The 14,172-nt window shown below is 31.4% G+C and overlaps 1 protein-coding gene across 1 annotated transcript; it reads right to left on the reverse strand.

Annotated features, from left to right (window-relative positions):
* Window positions 1-6,705: 6,705 nt before the first annotated feature.
* On the reverse strand, window positions 6,706-8,979 carry LOC112697576 (uncharacterized). The gene is made up of 2 exons (XM_025750806.3): window positions 8,504-8,979; window positions 6,706-7,238 (listed from the first exon to the last, which is right to left on the reverse strand). Exons 1-2 carry the CDS (start codon window positions 8,846-8,848, stop codon window positions 6,909-6,911), a joined length of 675 nt encoding a protein of 224 aa, XP_025606591.1. The 5' UTR covers window positions 8,849-8,979; the 3' UTR covers window positions 6,706-6,908.
* Window positions 8,980-14,172: the final 5,193 nt, after the last annotated feature.

Here is a 14,172-nt window from a genome sequence, read left to right on the forward strand (position 1 = left end):
TTGTGTAGCGGTTTCAAGGCACGATTAGATCGCTTTCTTTAGAGAGATATTTGTCCCCACACTTAGTTGCTATAGGGTTGATGACAATACTCTCCCAGGATACAATGAAACCTAAGAATTTCTTAATTAACAATAGTAAAAAATTATCAACTCTCTTGAACAAAGAAAATCTCTTAATAGTAGTGTAAATTGTACGCTTAGTACTTCATATCTGAAATAGTGGACAAGGACTTATTTATACATATTGCACGTAGCAATTATGATTAGTTACGTATACAAATGGTTGTGTCATTTCTATTGCCAATAGATACAATGTTTTGAACATATACAACTCTTAAAGAGTTGTGTCCCTTTAGCCAATAGACACAATGTTTTGAACATACACAATCCTTAAAAGGTTGTGTCCCTTCAACCAAATGGTACAAAACGGTTAGTAACCGTTTATTAATATTAATAATAATATTAATAATATTAATAATATTAATTAATCAAATTTGTAAATACCCTTCAATCTCCCATTATTTACAAAATTTAAATGTCATACAAGTATATGCATAAAGAATGTGTCACTAAGATTAAACATTCTTTTAGTGTAAATTTTAAAGTTCTAACGAAGTAATAGGTGTCTAATCGATTAAACCTATACTCCATATGTTAGTACCAAAAATCACACACATTGCTTATACCCTACAAGTTCAAGAGTTTACAATTTTAAGCACTTATATGGCCTTGTACTCATCCTGGTTTCATGAATATTTACGAGAATAAAACCTCTAAAATTCTCGATTAGAGCAACACCACTCTTATATTCATATAAATGGAATCTTTTGATAGATAATATTATCATTCCATTAAGAGTTTAAACTCACCCTCCTAATTTATTGTAAATAGCACTAAATCATATACCTTAGTGCTCCAATTGCTAAATAACTTGTTATTACCCATTAAACCTTGAAACTAATGGTCTACTAGAATAAGGTTGGGTACCCATCATTTAGAAATAATATGTTTTAATCCCATTTTAGCAGTAGTTTCTTTGATTTTATCCCTTGACAAACTTTTAGTCAAAGGGTATGCTAAATTTTCTTGAGATCTTACATAAGTGATGGTAATTACACCATCATCTATTAGTTGCCTCACAAATTCATGTCTCAAACTTATATGTCTAGACTTTCCATTATAAACCTTATTATATGCTCGAGACATGGTTGATTCACTATCACAGAAGATTGAAATGGCTGTCGTCTGCTGTGGCCACAGCTTTATATCATATAACAAATTTCTTAACCATTCCGCTTCTTTACCTGCGGCTGATAAAGCTACAAACTCAACCTCCATAGTAGAATGTGTAATACATGTTTGTTTCCTTGAGACCCAACTTATTGCTCCACCACCTATGGTGAAAATTCATCTTGAAGTGAATTTGTTATCACTAAGATTTGTAATCCAACTTGCGTCGGAATAACCTTCTAAAACTGCGGGATAATCACTATAATGTAATCCCAAGTTTATGGTTTTTTTGAGATAACCAAGAACTCTTGTTATAGCTTTCCAATGTTGATTGCTAGGCTTTCCTGTAAACCTTGATAATTTGCACACAGCAAATGCTATATCAGGTCTAGTACAATGCATTGCATACATTAAACTTCCTATAGCACTAGCATATTCTAATTGTGCTATAGATCTTCCCATGTTTCCTTCTAATTTAAGATTAGGATCATACGGCGTATTGGATCCTTTAATTGTGAGATGATCAAACTTTTCCAATACCTTTTTAATATAATGAGATTGACTTAAAGTAAAGCCAACTTCATTCTTATGTACCTTTATGCCTAATATTGTATCAACTTCATTCAAATCCTTCATCTTGAATTTAGAAGTTAGATACTCCTTCGTTATACGAATTCCTTCTAAATTTGTTCCGATGATTAACATATCATCAACATATAAACAAATAATTACTCCATAATCTTTAGTAAATTTTGAGTAAATACATTTATCCGCACTATTATGTGAGAAGCCATTTGATAACACCACTGAATCAAACTTCTCATGCCATTGTTTAGGCGCTTGTTTTAGCCCATACAAAGACTTAATTAATTTGCAAACTTTCTTTTCATTTCCGGGTAGCACATAGCCTTTCGGTTGCTCCATATAAATTTCTTCATTAAGATCTCCATTTAGAAAAGCCATTTTAACATCCATTTGATGTATATGAAGCTTATGTATGGATGCTAATGCTATAAGAGGCCTAATAGAAGTCATTCTTGCCACAGGTGCGTAGGTATCAAAATAGTCTAGACCTTCTTGTTGTCTAAACCCCTTGGCCACTAACCTTGCTTTAAAGGTTTGTAATAAACCATCAGTATTATACTTTTTTCTAAATACCCACTTACATCCTATAGGCTTTGATCCTGGAGGCAAATCAACCAATACTCAAGTATTGTTAGATAATATTGAGTCCATTTCATCATTTATTGCTTCTTTCCAAAAAGCAGAATCCCTTGAAGCCATAGCCTCTTTGAATGTTTGAGGATTACCCCTATGTTCATAACAATAGGAATCTTGTTTGTTACAAAATTCCTAGTTCCTTCTACCAAAAAGGTGATAGCCTGAGAAGAAATAAAATCTGGACCTAAGTCCTTTTCTTTTCTTACTCTCAAGCTCTTCCTTGGTTCAATAAACTCTTTGTCGCTTAGACGTTTATTATTTTGATTATTTATTTCTTGTGAAATATTAGTATCATTTTGGGGATACTCTGAATTAGAAGTTGAATCATTGATAAATTTATTTTCAATAAATTCTACTTCTCTTGATTCAACAACTACATTAGACACTAAGTCTAATATTCTATATGCTTTAGAATTTTGAGCATATCCTATAAAAGTGCCTTTTATGGCTCTTGGCCCCAATTTGGTTCTCTTTTGATCAGGAACTCGATAAAAGGCTAAACACCCCCACACTTTAAGATAATTTAAATTAGGTTTCCTTCCTTTCCAAATTTCATAAGGAGAAACCTTTCTATGTCTTGATGGTATCCTATTATGGATATAACATGATGTCAATAATGCTTCACCCCACAAATTGTAAGGCAATTTTGCATTTAGTAACATTGAATTAACCATATCCACTAAGGTACGGTTCTTTCTTTCCGTCAAACCATTTTGTTGCGGAGTATATGGAGCGGAAGATTCATGCACAATACTATGTAATTCACAAAAGTGATCAAATTCATTAGAAAAATATTCTCCACCTCGATCACTACGAAGAACTTTTATTTTCTTATCATGCATATTTTCTACTTCAATTTTATATTTCTTAAACATTTCAAAAGCTTCATCTTTATTTCTAAGCAAATACACATAAGTAAATCTAGAACAATCATCAATGAAGGTTATAAAGTATCTTTTTCCTCCTCTAGTAATATTGCCATTTAGCTCACAAATATCACTATAAATCAATTCTAATAAATGTGTATTTCTTTCAACCTTAGGAAAAGGTTTCTTAGTAATTTTAGATTGTATGCAAATATCATATTTCTTACTAAAATCCTTGTTACTAAGATCAATATAGTTATTCTTTTGCTTATATTCAATTGATTTGTAATTTAAGTGTGCTAATCTACTATGCTATAAATCACAAAAATCAACAACATACAAGGAAACATTCACTTTATTAATACTAAGTTTAAACATGCCTTCAGTACAATATCCTTTTCCTATGAATACATCATTCTTAAGCAAGATCACTTTATCGGATTCCATAACAATTTTGAATCCTTTCTTACACAAGAGACTAACAGAAACTAAATTTTTTCTCAAATATGGAACATGAAGTACATTTATTAAACTTAATTTCTTTCCAGATGTAAAATTTAATTCCACACTTCCTTGACCACAAACTTTGGCTGAGTTGTCATTGCCCATCAAGACTTCTCTATTGTTCACTTCTTCATATGTTTTGAATTGGTTGCGATCATTGCAAACGTGAACAGTAGCCCCAGAATCTAACCACCACTCAAGTGATTTTTCTTGTATTGCTATGTTGACTTCTGTAACCATGCCAATATGCATGTTTTGTACTTTTTCTACAACCATAGCAATTAGATCCTTCTCTTCCACTAAGTTGGTCTTTGGTGCTTCCCTTTTCAGAAGTCTACATTTTTTGATATAGTGTCCTTTCTTGTGACAATGATAACACTCTCTTTGTCTCTTCTTATCTTGCTTTGAATCTTTAGAGAACTTTCTTTTCTTCTTATTGGTGTTGTTTTCACCAATATGATTCACTTTAGAACTTTGAGAAAGATACACAGCATCACGTTTTCGAGTTTTCTCCTCTATACGTATATGCCTTAGTAATTTCTCAATCGTGAAGTCCTCACCAAGATGTAAAAATTTCTTCCTATAACCATTCCAAGATGAAGGCAATTTTGAAATAATTGCTCCAACTTGTAATGATTCAGGGATCACCACTTGTAGATCACGAAGTCTACTTACAAGGATTTGTAATTCATGAATTTGATCCATGACAGGCATAGTATCATTCATAATAAATTCAAAATATTTCATCATAATAAACTTATCTGTTTCTTGTCGTTTGGTATTGTACTTTTCTTCTAAAGATTTCCAAATCTCTAATGGTGATTGAATTGACATGTAGAGATCATAGAGTCGGTCGGATAAAGTATTGAGAATATGACCTCGACATGCAAAAGTATCTTCATCACGTTTCTTTTTCAATTGAACAATCTTTTCTTTCTCTTCCGGTGTGAAATTTTCAGCAGCATAGGCAATTGGTGTAGTCTTTGGGTCAATCACATATGCAAGATTGAGAACTGAAAGAAGAAACATCATCTTGTCTTTCCAACGGTTGAAGTTCGTTCTATCAAAGCGATCTAATTTGACAAACTCTTGATTCATGACCTTGAACGTAGTGTTTTGATCTTGTGCCATCTTCAAGAAGTATCTCTCTAAAATTGTTGGGTTTATGAAGATGGTAAGATGACAAAATCTTATATTTGTGTAGTGGTTTCAAGGCACGATTAGATCGCTTTCTTTAGAGAGATATTTGTCCCCACACTTAGTTGCTATAGGGTTGATGACAATACTCTCCCACGATACAATGAAACCTAAGAATTTCTTAATTAGCAATAGTAAGAAATTCTCAACTCTCTTGAACAACGAAAATCTCTTAATAGTAGTGTAAATTGTACGCTTAATACTTCATATTTGAAATAGTGGACAAGGACTTATTTATACATATTGCATGTAGCAATTATGATTAGTTACGTATACAAATGGTTGTCATTTCTATTGCCAATAGATACAATATTTTGAACATATACAATTCTTAAAGAGTCGTGTCCCTTTAGCCAATAGACACAATGTTTTGAACATACACATTCTTTAAAAGATTGTGTCCCTTCAATCAAATGATACAAAATAATTAATAACCATTTATTAATATTAATAATATTAATTAATCAAATTTGTAAATACCCTTCACTTTAGAGACAATCTTTATCACTTTCATCTTATATAATCCATCTATCAATAAACATGCATACATGTATGACCAGTTTATATCTATTTTCGTTTTGTCACATATTCAACATGAAGGTTTACCCTTTAATAATGTATATTATGATTATGGATTATTTTTTTATTATAATAATATAGACAAATTTAATTATTCGTCCAATGTAAGATTGATGATGCTAATTGTTCAGTTGAAAATATATTTGAATTCAAATGTATAAATACACATAAATAATAATTAATTTATTCATTTATTTTTAGTCTATATATATATATATATGCATTAAACATGTAATATGACCTTCAAAATAATCATTTTCACAACATAATAATCAACTTTTTTTGTAATTGAGTAATCAAGCTTTTCCATAATAAAATATTCAATTTTTTATGAATATAAAATTTATTCACCAATAAATTTTTGTATTTTATTCGTATCTTGACTATAAATATAAATTTAGTTTAATTATATTATTTATAAAATTTAATTACAATGTGAATCAAATTTAAATATATTGATTATGAAATTTGTTTGTAAATATAAATATGATGTCATTCTATATTTCGATACAAGTGACAGATGTTCATATAGTATGGTTGAAAATCTTTATATTATGTACAAAATTATTTATGCAAAAAGTAAAAGTAAAAACTAAGCAAATTAATGTATCTATAAATCCTAATTCGTATGGAAAATCAACACAAAATTTGGATAATTTTGTCAACAATATTATTACATTTTGTAGATAGTTCTTTTAAAACATTGAATTTTTATTTTGTATGAATAAATTTGTTGGTGTATTAATTAGTTTTAGATAATTTTAATACTTTAGTTTTCATAAGAAAGTTGATTTCATATAAAATTGAAATTTCAATATTCAAATGTCAAATACACGAAATCAATAACTAAAATATTGAAAAATAAATCAAAATCATATCAATTGAAAGAACTTCTTTCCAATATAAAATTTGCAAGTTTCTTATCAGACATAAAATTTGTGTTCTCGTATATATCAATTGTGTAACCTATCGTTTCATATATAATTTGTCTTAAACTTGTCATTGTTTTTTCTTCAATATATTTTTTATTTGTTAAATGACCTTATGAAATATCATTAAAAAACTTGTTTTGAGGCAAGTTTAGTTAACTTCAATAAAAATTAGCTAATTTTTGAATGGACAAATTTTTTATTCTAAAAATGAATTCTTAAAACAGATTCTTTTAGTCGGTCACATTCTTGAAAATGTTTGAGTTTAATATGATATTAAAGCAAAAATAATACAATAATTAACTGCTCATGCATACATAAAATTAACTTAGATTTCAACAAAACAGAGACCGACACCCCTACTAGAGAACTATTTTATGCTCTATTGTCTCCACTTTCCTCCTTTTCCTCCTTTTCCACCTCTCCCTCTGCCACCTTTTCCTCCTCGATGAGGCCTTCCTCCACCACTGCCGCCTAATGCTTTGTTCTGATTAGATTTTATTTGCATCTCTTCTGGCAATGGAAGAATATGATCAACGCACTTCCGGAAGCTGAAATCTTCAACAGTGTTGTCCTCCCTGATGAGGAAGAAGCACCTGCTCTTGTAGATTGGATGATTGCGGACTTGGAAGCCGCGGATCCCTACACCAATCTTCCTGTCGGACTCAGCATGCCCTTTCTTAAGCAACTCCAACAACACAAGATGTTCATACTGATGCATACAAGAAAGTCACTAATGATTCAGTAACATATACACCTTCAGAATTCAGAATCTGGATACATTTCAAACACCAATTTAAACATCTGGTGGCAAATAATCTTCATAAAGTTCAACAACTCAATAACTTAATGCAAATATATAGTGAAACTCTGTTCTCAAAACCATCGCACTGAATATCAAATCAAGAATGCATGCATTGAAACAACTGGTTCTTCTAATGAATAGGTAAGGCTGCTCGCCCCTCCTAAATTTTTAAGAAAAAGTATAGGGTATCAACATATTATCTGCCAACTTATTGTCAACAATAATTAATTATTATATTTTAAACACATATGTAAAGAGATACATCCAAAAAATATATCTATAAAGACAATTCTGTTAAACACAGTCATAAAAAATAGAGTAGTGCTAGGGAGCCAATAGCTTAAGTGTACAATGTGTACAATGGGCTAAATCTTTGATCCATGAATAGAATGATCATCATCCATACTATCCAAAATAATCATCCGGATCACCCATACTATCCAGAATAACCATACGGATACCAGGATAAATAAACATCTCATGTCATAAAACCACTTATCTCAAAAACTTAAGTTGATTTTGGGATTTACCAAAGATCGAACACTTGACCTTTCAGATCTAGAACTCTAATGTCATATCATGAAACCACTCATCCCAAAAGCATAACCTGATAGGACAACGTAACACTAATGATTATATCTCTAATACTTCCTAAACCTTCATTGTACGCTTAAGCCATTGGCTCCCTATACTTTCCCTAAAAAATATATTTTTATTAGACACGTCCACAAAGACACTTTCATTAAACACAGTTATAAATAAGAGTTGGCAGAAATTGGCAAAAATACTTATGGTAACGTAGCGGAATTTAATCTTTAATGACTTAACAGAAAGATTCGAAAATCCAAGTGAAAATTGAAGAGTTCAGGAATGTCCACAGATTATAAACATAAATTGGATATAATATGGGTAATCAATCAGTTAATGAAGGTGTATAAAACACTTTGAAAAGAGAATCAAATTTGGGAAAAGTTCTTTCAGTGCTCAGAGTGAGATGTACAATATTTTTTAACCGCTGGACCCTCCCTTGAGAAAATTATGATCTGCAACAACCTGCGAAACTTTACCTAAATTTTGCTCCAAATATTAGCAGAACTCAATCGATATCATTCACAGATTCTAACTAATCATAAATAAAATGAATCTCATATTCTATTTTGTTTTGGGCATACCTTGTTGATGTTGAGATGGTGAGGCCAAAGATGAAGGAATTTGTAGAAGTAATTGAACATGTCAGAGGAAGACTGGAAGCTCTTGGGCCCCAACTTCACGGCTTCTTCTGATCCTTTGGGTTCGTCAATCTTCTCCAAGCGGTGTTCCTCTACGGACTTCTCCTCAGCCTCCACCTTCTGCTTCTTCGGAGCGACAACGTCGTCCTCCTTCGCTTCCTCTTGTTGTTGGGCATCCTCTCTGGGTCGCTTCTGGTTCGGGTCGGCGACGTTGTCGTCCTTCTCGAGCTCCATGTCGACAGCTGCGGCGCTGGGATCGACGGGTTCCGGTGCGGGGCCTTCTGCCATTTGCGTTACGATTTTGAGAGCAAATTAAGAGTTAAAACCCTAAATCGATTCAAAATTGTGACAGGACTCAAATGTGGTAACTGCAACAGAGAGTGGAAGCACCACTCCCTTTTTATAGGGAAAATTATTGTAAAGACCATTAATAAAACTTAATTAATAAGAAGGACGGTTAATATTAAAATTATTAAAAATCATTAATTTAAATAAAAATTTAAAAGATAATATTATTTTAATAATTTATCTTTTTCTTTTTCTTGTTTTCTTTCTCTCATCTTTTTCACCTATAGAAAAATCATAATTTTCAAACTCATTCCACCTCCATATCCTAAAATTGATCCAGCCGAAAAAATGCCTTAATCCAAAGCTTATGAGACTATTAGTTACTGTTTTGTTTTACTGATTATGTGATTTTCAATTTTGTTTCTTTCAAGTCATAAGGGCATATGCATTAAACAAAATCTAAGTTAATTTTTTTAATGAATATAATAGTGTATTATTGATGTTAAGAGCGATATATTTAACCCCAATAAGAACTCTAATAACACTTGTTATCTATGTTGAAAAATACACTAATGAACGAATGAATCTGAATTTAAAGGGTTTATGTTCAATAAGGTGTGTTTAGTATGAGGCTAAAAATGAAGATGGATCAGTTTTTATTTCTAAAGTTGTGTTAGAAATTTTTTTTTATGAACTTTAAACGCAATGCTTTGGCGTTGCTTATGATTGTAACATTTCTTTTTATTTGTCTAATTAAAAGAACCTGATTATATGTCATGACTCTTAATTATGTTTACACACAAAAATTGCAAGAAGATGGAATTTCTATTACTAGAGTAAGGTTTTAACCAATTATTGGTTCCTCTGTGCATCATACTCGGTGTATGTTGTAGTGAATAACTTGACTCCAATCTTTAAGAATACATGCAAGATGACAACGGTTGGAGCAATAAAGTGTTTGGGACTTCAGTTAGACTAAGAATAAGAATGCATTGTTAGATCATGATGGAGTGTTAGAAGAAGATTGTTCTGGTTTTGATCAATCCTTTAGTTACACTTTTTTGCAATGTATTTGTATTTAATAATTGTTGTTTTTTACTGAAAGTATTTGTACTTAATGATTGTTGTTTTTTACCGTGTACTTGTACAATGAAGCATAAGAAACAGTGATATAAAAACATTAGAATGGTCTAATTTTATAAGAAGACTGATATGGAAGCATAATTATTCATTGAATATTTGACTTGTGATGAAATATCAATTAAAAATTTTATAGAAAGTTTTTTTTTTTCTAAGATTCTTTTGTTTAACTATGAGCAGAGTTACACAATTTTAGTGTAAAATTGCAGAGTTTGTGCAAAAATTTATAAAATATTAGTACAAAATTATAGAATTAATGTAGAATTGCAGATTTTTTATTTACTAAATGCAGCAACTTTAATGTAGAATTATAGAATTTTGTCATTTGATTGTAGAATTGCACAATAGAACTAAAGCCAAAACCTATTGCATAATTCAAGTGCATATTTGCACATATGCTATTAAAATCAACATAGAACTACAAAATTCAAGTGTAAAATTACACAAATTTAAATAAAAACCAACATAAAACTATAAAATTTAAGTGCAAATTTTCACAAATACAATTAAAATCAAAGTAGAATCACCTCATATACATAACATAAGAAAAACCAACATTGCAATTCCAAATGTGATAATCTATAAAGTTATAACTATCCAAAAATACTCGTATTTTTTCGGATTAGAATTTTTACATTTAGAACGATTATGACCATTCTGATCACATCGGCTACATTTGTAAATGCACATATGTAAGAAATTAGCATATATGAATCTTTAGGTACGTCATTAATTTCAGCTAATGCTTTCTCCTTTGCAGCCCAAGTTTGGGGGAGTAGATCCTCTCCAGTGAAAGAAAAACTGGATGGTATCCAGTGTTTAATCTAACCATTTATTGCTTTCTCTTTCTTATTTATTTCTGGTTCTATTTATAAAATTAAAGGTGATAGATCACACTGCATTCTATCAAGTGATAAAAAAACTGGAGATGATCCATTTCCCAACCTTGGTGATATATTAGTGAAAATTTGTATTCTTTAAAAATGTCATTTCGTATGTCATTAGGCAATTTATCAGGAGTTAATATCAACTTGTCCACAATAATTGAAGACACCGAATCAGACCTAAAAGAGTGAGTACTCTCCAATGCATCTTGAGCTGAGTGCTTATGATTCTTGATAAAATGTCTCACTACAAAGAGCGAAGTATTTTTTCCCATAGCATAAACCGGCAATTTCCATGGATAATTTTCAACTTTGCTGACACAAATTATTTTACCTGGACTGTTCTTTAAAAGAACTTGTATGTAAACCAAGGTTGCGAGAATCAGACCGGTCAATAAACCGGTGAGGTCATTGGTTCAATGGTTTACTGGTTCGACCGGAGTTCAACTGGGGTTCAACCGGTTTAATTAAATATTAAATAAAATTATTAAAAAACTTAAAATAATCTTAAATATATAAATTCAATAATTGCTAACTTAATAAAATTTAATATTTCATATAATAAATTATCCATTACTTAAGATTAGAGGTTCACAAACAACTTCAAATATCAAAGTTTATAACTAAACAAAAAATAAAACGTACATAATGACAAACCCATAATGTTCTACATTCAAAAGATACAATTACTAGCAAGTTTTCAACTAATCAAAGGTGCAACTCATCAAAAATCATAATTATCATTAAGTGTTCCAACATCTCCATCATAAACAGGTAATCCAAAGCCACCATCATCAGAAGTACCACCAAAAGAAGCTGTATTTGAACATATTCAGAAGTAGCAAACAGAAGCAGGCAGCATATTCAGCACATACAGGTAGCAAACATACAGGTATATATTCAGAACATATTCAGAAGCAGCAAACAAAAGCAGCAAACAGAACAGGCAGCATGGAAAATTATATCAACATACAGGTATATATGAGCTTCATTTGGTCATGTATATGAAAGATAAATTTTGCTGCCTAGATAATTGACACTGTTCATAATATATGTAATTTGTTCATGCAGCTTGACAGTCACAGAAATCAACTGATTCAGGTAAAATAAAAATTTCAAACTATTTCCATTCAGAAGCAACAAAAATATTCATGAAGCAGCAACCAGAACAGGCAGCTTAGAGAATCAAAAACAAAAATCAAGATCAGAACATATTCAGAAGCAGCAAACAGAACAGGCAGCATAGAAAATCAAAAACAAAAATCAAGATCAGAACATATTCAGAAGCAGCAAACAGATTGAAAGGGTAATAAAAGCGTTCGAGACTCAACACGACTTGAAAAACAGATTGAACCTGAAGCATATTTAACTGGATTCATATGTTATTTTTTTTAACTCAGATGCCCTGTTATTTTTTTTTTCAAACAGAACAGGCGAGCTCAGATTTCAGAAGAAAGCAAGTTCAAAATCAGGAAGAAGACAAGAACAGAGTCTTACCGGCGAATGAGGAGGCGGGCTCGGCGACGTTCGACGACGAGGAGGCGGGCTCAACACGGTGGTGGTCGCGGCTGCTGTGGATTGGTTTGGGTGGCGAATGAGGAGCGCTGCTGCTGTGGATGGCTCGGTGGTTTCTGAAATCTGGAGCTTGGTGGGCGGTGGCAATGGTGGCCTTGGTGGGTGAGGGGGGAAGAAAGGGGAGATTGGCTGATTGGGGTAATGGGGGAAGAAAGTGGATTAGGGTTAGGTTTGGTTAACGGCTTAATGCGTACGCCTTTTTTTTTTAAGCCAAAACGACGTCGTTTGGCATCTGAATTTCCAAATCACTAAACCACCAAAAAATCGGACGGTTCTTCCGGTTCGCCGGTTAACTGCCGATTCGACCAATTTTTTTACTGGTTCTTTACCATTCAGTTTTTGAGATTACCCGGACTGGCCAAGTAATCGGTTCCTGATTTTTTCGGTTGAATTAGCTGGTCCGGTCCGATTTTCAGAACCATGATGTAAACTTATGAGCAATACCATATTTAAACAATGTTTTTCTCAGCTCACTTGTATTTTGAAAAATCTCTCCTTCTTTTTTTATAAGATCATTCCATTTAGTAGAACCATTGATAATCTGGGATATAAGGACAAATTGGGTTATACATGGAATTGGTGTCAATGAATTTTGACTATCAATATTAGAGAAACGTCGACTCTTTGAGTTGAATTATTTGACAGTATACTAATCATAAAAAATTTTAAATTACTTTTATAACAATTCACTAATCACTAATATAAGAAAAATTTATAAAAAGATAAAACAGTTAGAATACATACCTATCATGATCGTTGTTGTCATTGTCTTCATGAGGTGTACTATCATGCTTAGTCTTTTCTACCTCCATGATGTATATATGAGTTGTATCATCATTGAATGTAATCAATTGGTTACCAGTATCAATAAGGTTCATGAGGTGTACTATCATGGTTAGTCTTTTCTACCTCCATGATGTATACATAAGTTGTATCATCATTGAACGTGATCAATTGGTTACCAGTATCAATAAGATTCATGAGTTGAGATTAGTTAAACTTAACTATGTAGATAACGCATTTGTTCTGCATATTTTTCTGGGTTCGAAGTCATATTTTATACATTAAATTTGAATGCGTACATTCTTCTTTAATTAGTTCTCCTGTAGTTTTTCCTCCATGATAAATAATGTTTTGATTTGATACAACTTTAATATTGCCTCCAACGTGAAAATAACAAAAAATTTGTCACTGACGAATAGTAGATTCCATGTCTATGCAAAAACATAAATCAATAAATAACCAATAATAAAAACATAAATTACAAAAAAAAATATTAATATTGACTAATTACTATTAATTGTTGACTACTCTATAAAACAAAATAATAAAACATTAGAAATTTCTCAAAAGCAAACAACTCGTGAGGAGTAATAGATGACAAAGACCAATTAAATCAGCACCGATTATTGCATTATTCAAGGGCTAAGTTTTGAATGATTGAAAAAAAAAAGAGATCTATCAAGTCAAATTCCTGTTGACTACTTTATATATGATAATAGTAAGACATCAAAGTCAAATTCCACGTGTTCTAAATTATTTGTTTTATGCTAATTGTTGACTACTATATATATGATAATAGTAACACATTAGTATATTCGGAGGTTTTACCTTTTGTGATTGACAGCAACAAATGTCTATATGAACTATAAATAAAAGTATATCAAAAAATATTTGAGTATGATATATAATTAGAAAAAGGGTTAACCACAAAAAACGCCCCCG

Source organism: Arachis hypogaea, chromosome 16 (genome assembly GCF_003086295.3).
Source record: "Arachis hypogaea cultivar Tifrunner chromosome 16, arahy.Tifrunner.gnm2.J5K5, whole genome shotgun sequence".
Lineage (NCBI taxonomy): Eukaryota > Viridiplantae > Streptophyta > Magnoliopsida > Fabales > Fabaceae > Arachis > Arachis hypogaea.

Coding starts and splice junctions, on each gene's coding strand:
- LOC112697576 (XM_025750806.3), bottom strand. CDS start 8,848: ATGGCAGAAGGCCCCGCACCGGAACCCGTCGATCCCAGCGCCGCAGCT. Junction 7,239..8,503: donor ACCATCTCAACATCAACAAG/GTATGCCCAAAA, acceptor TGTATGCATCAG/TATGAACATCTTGTGTTGTT.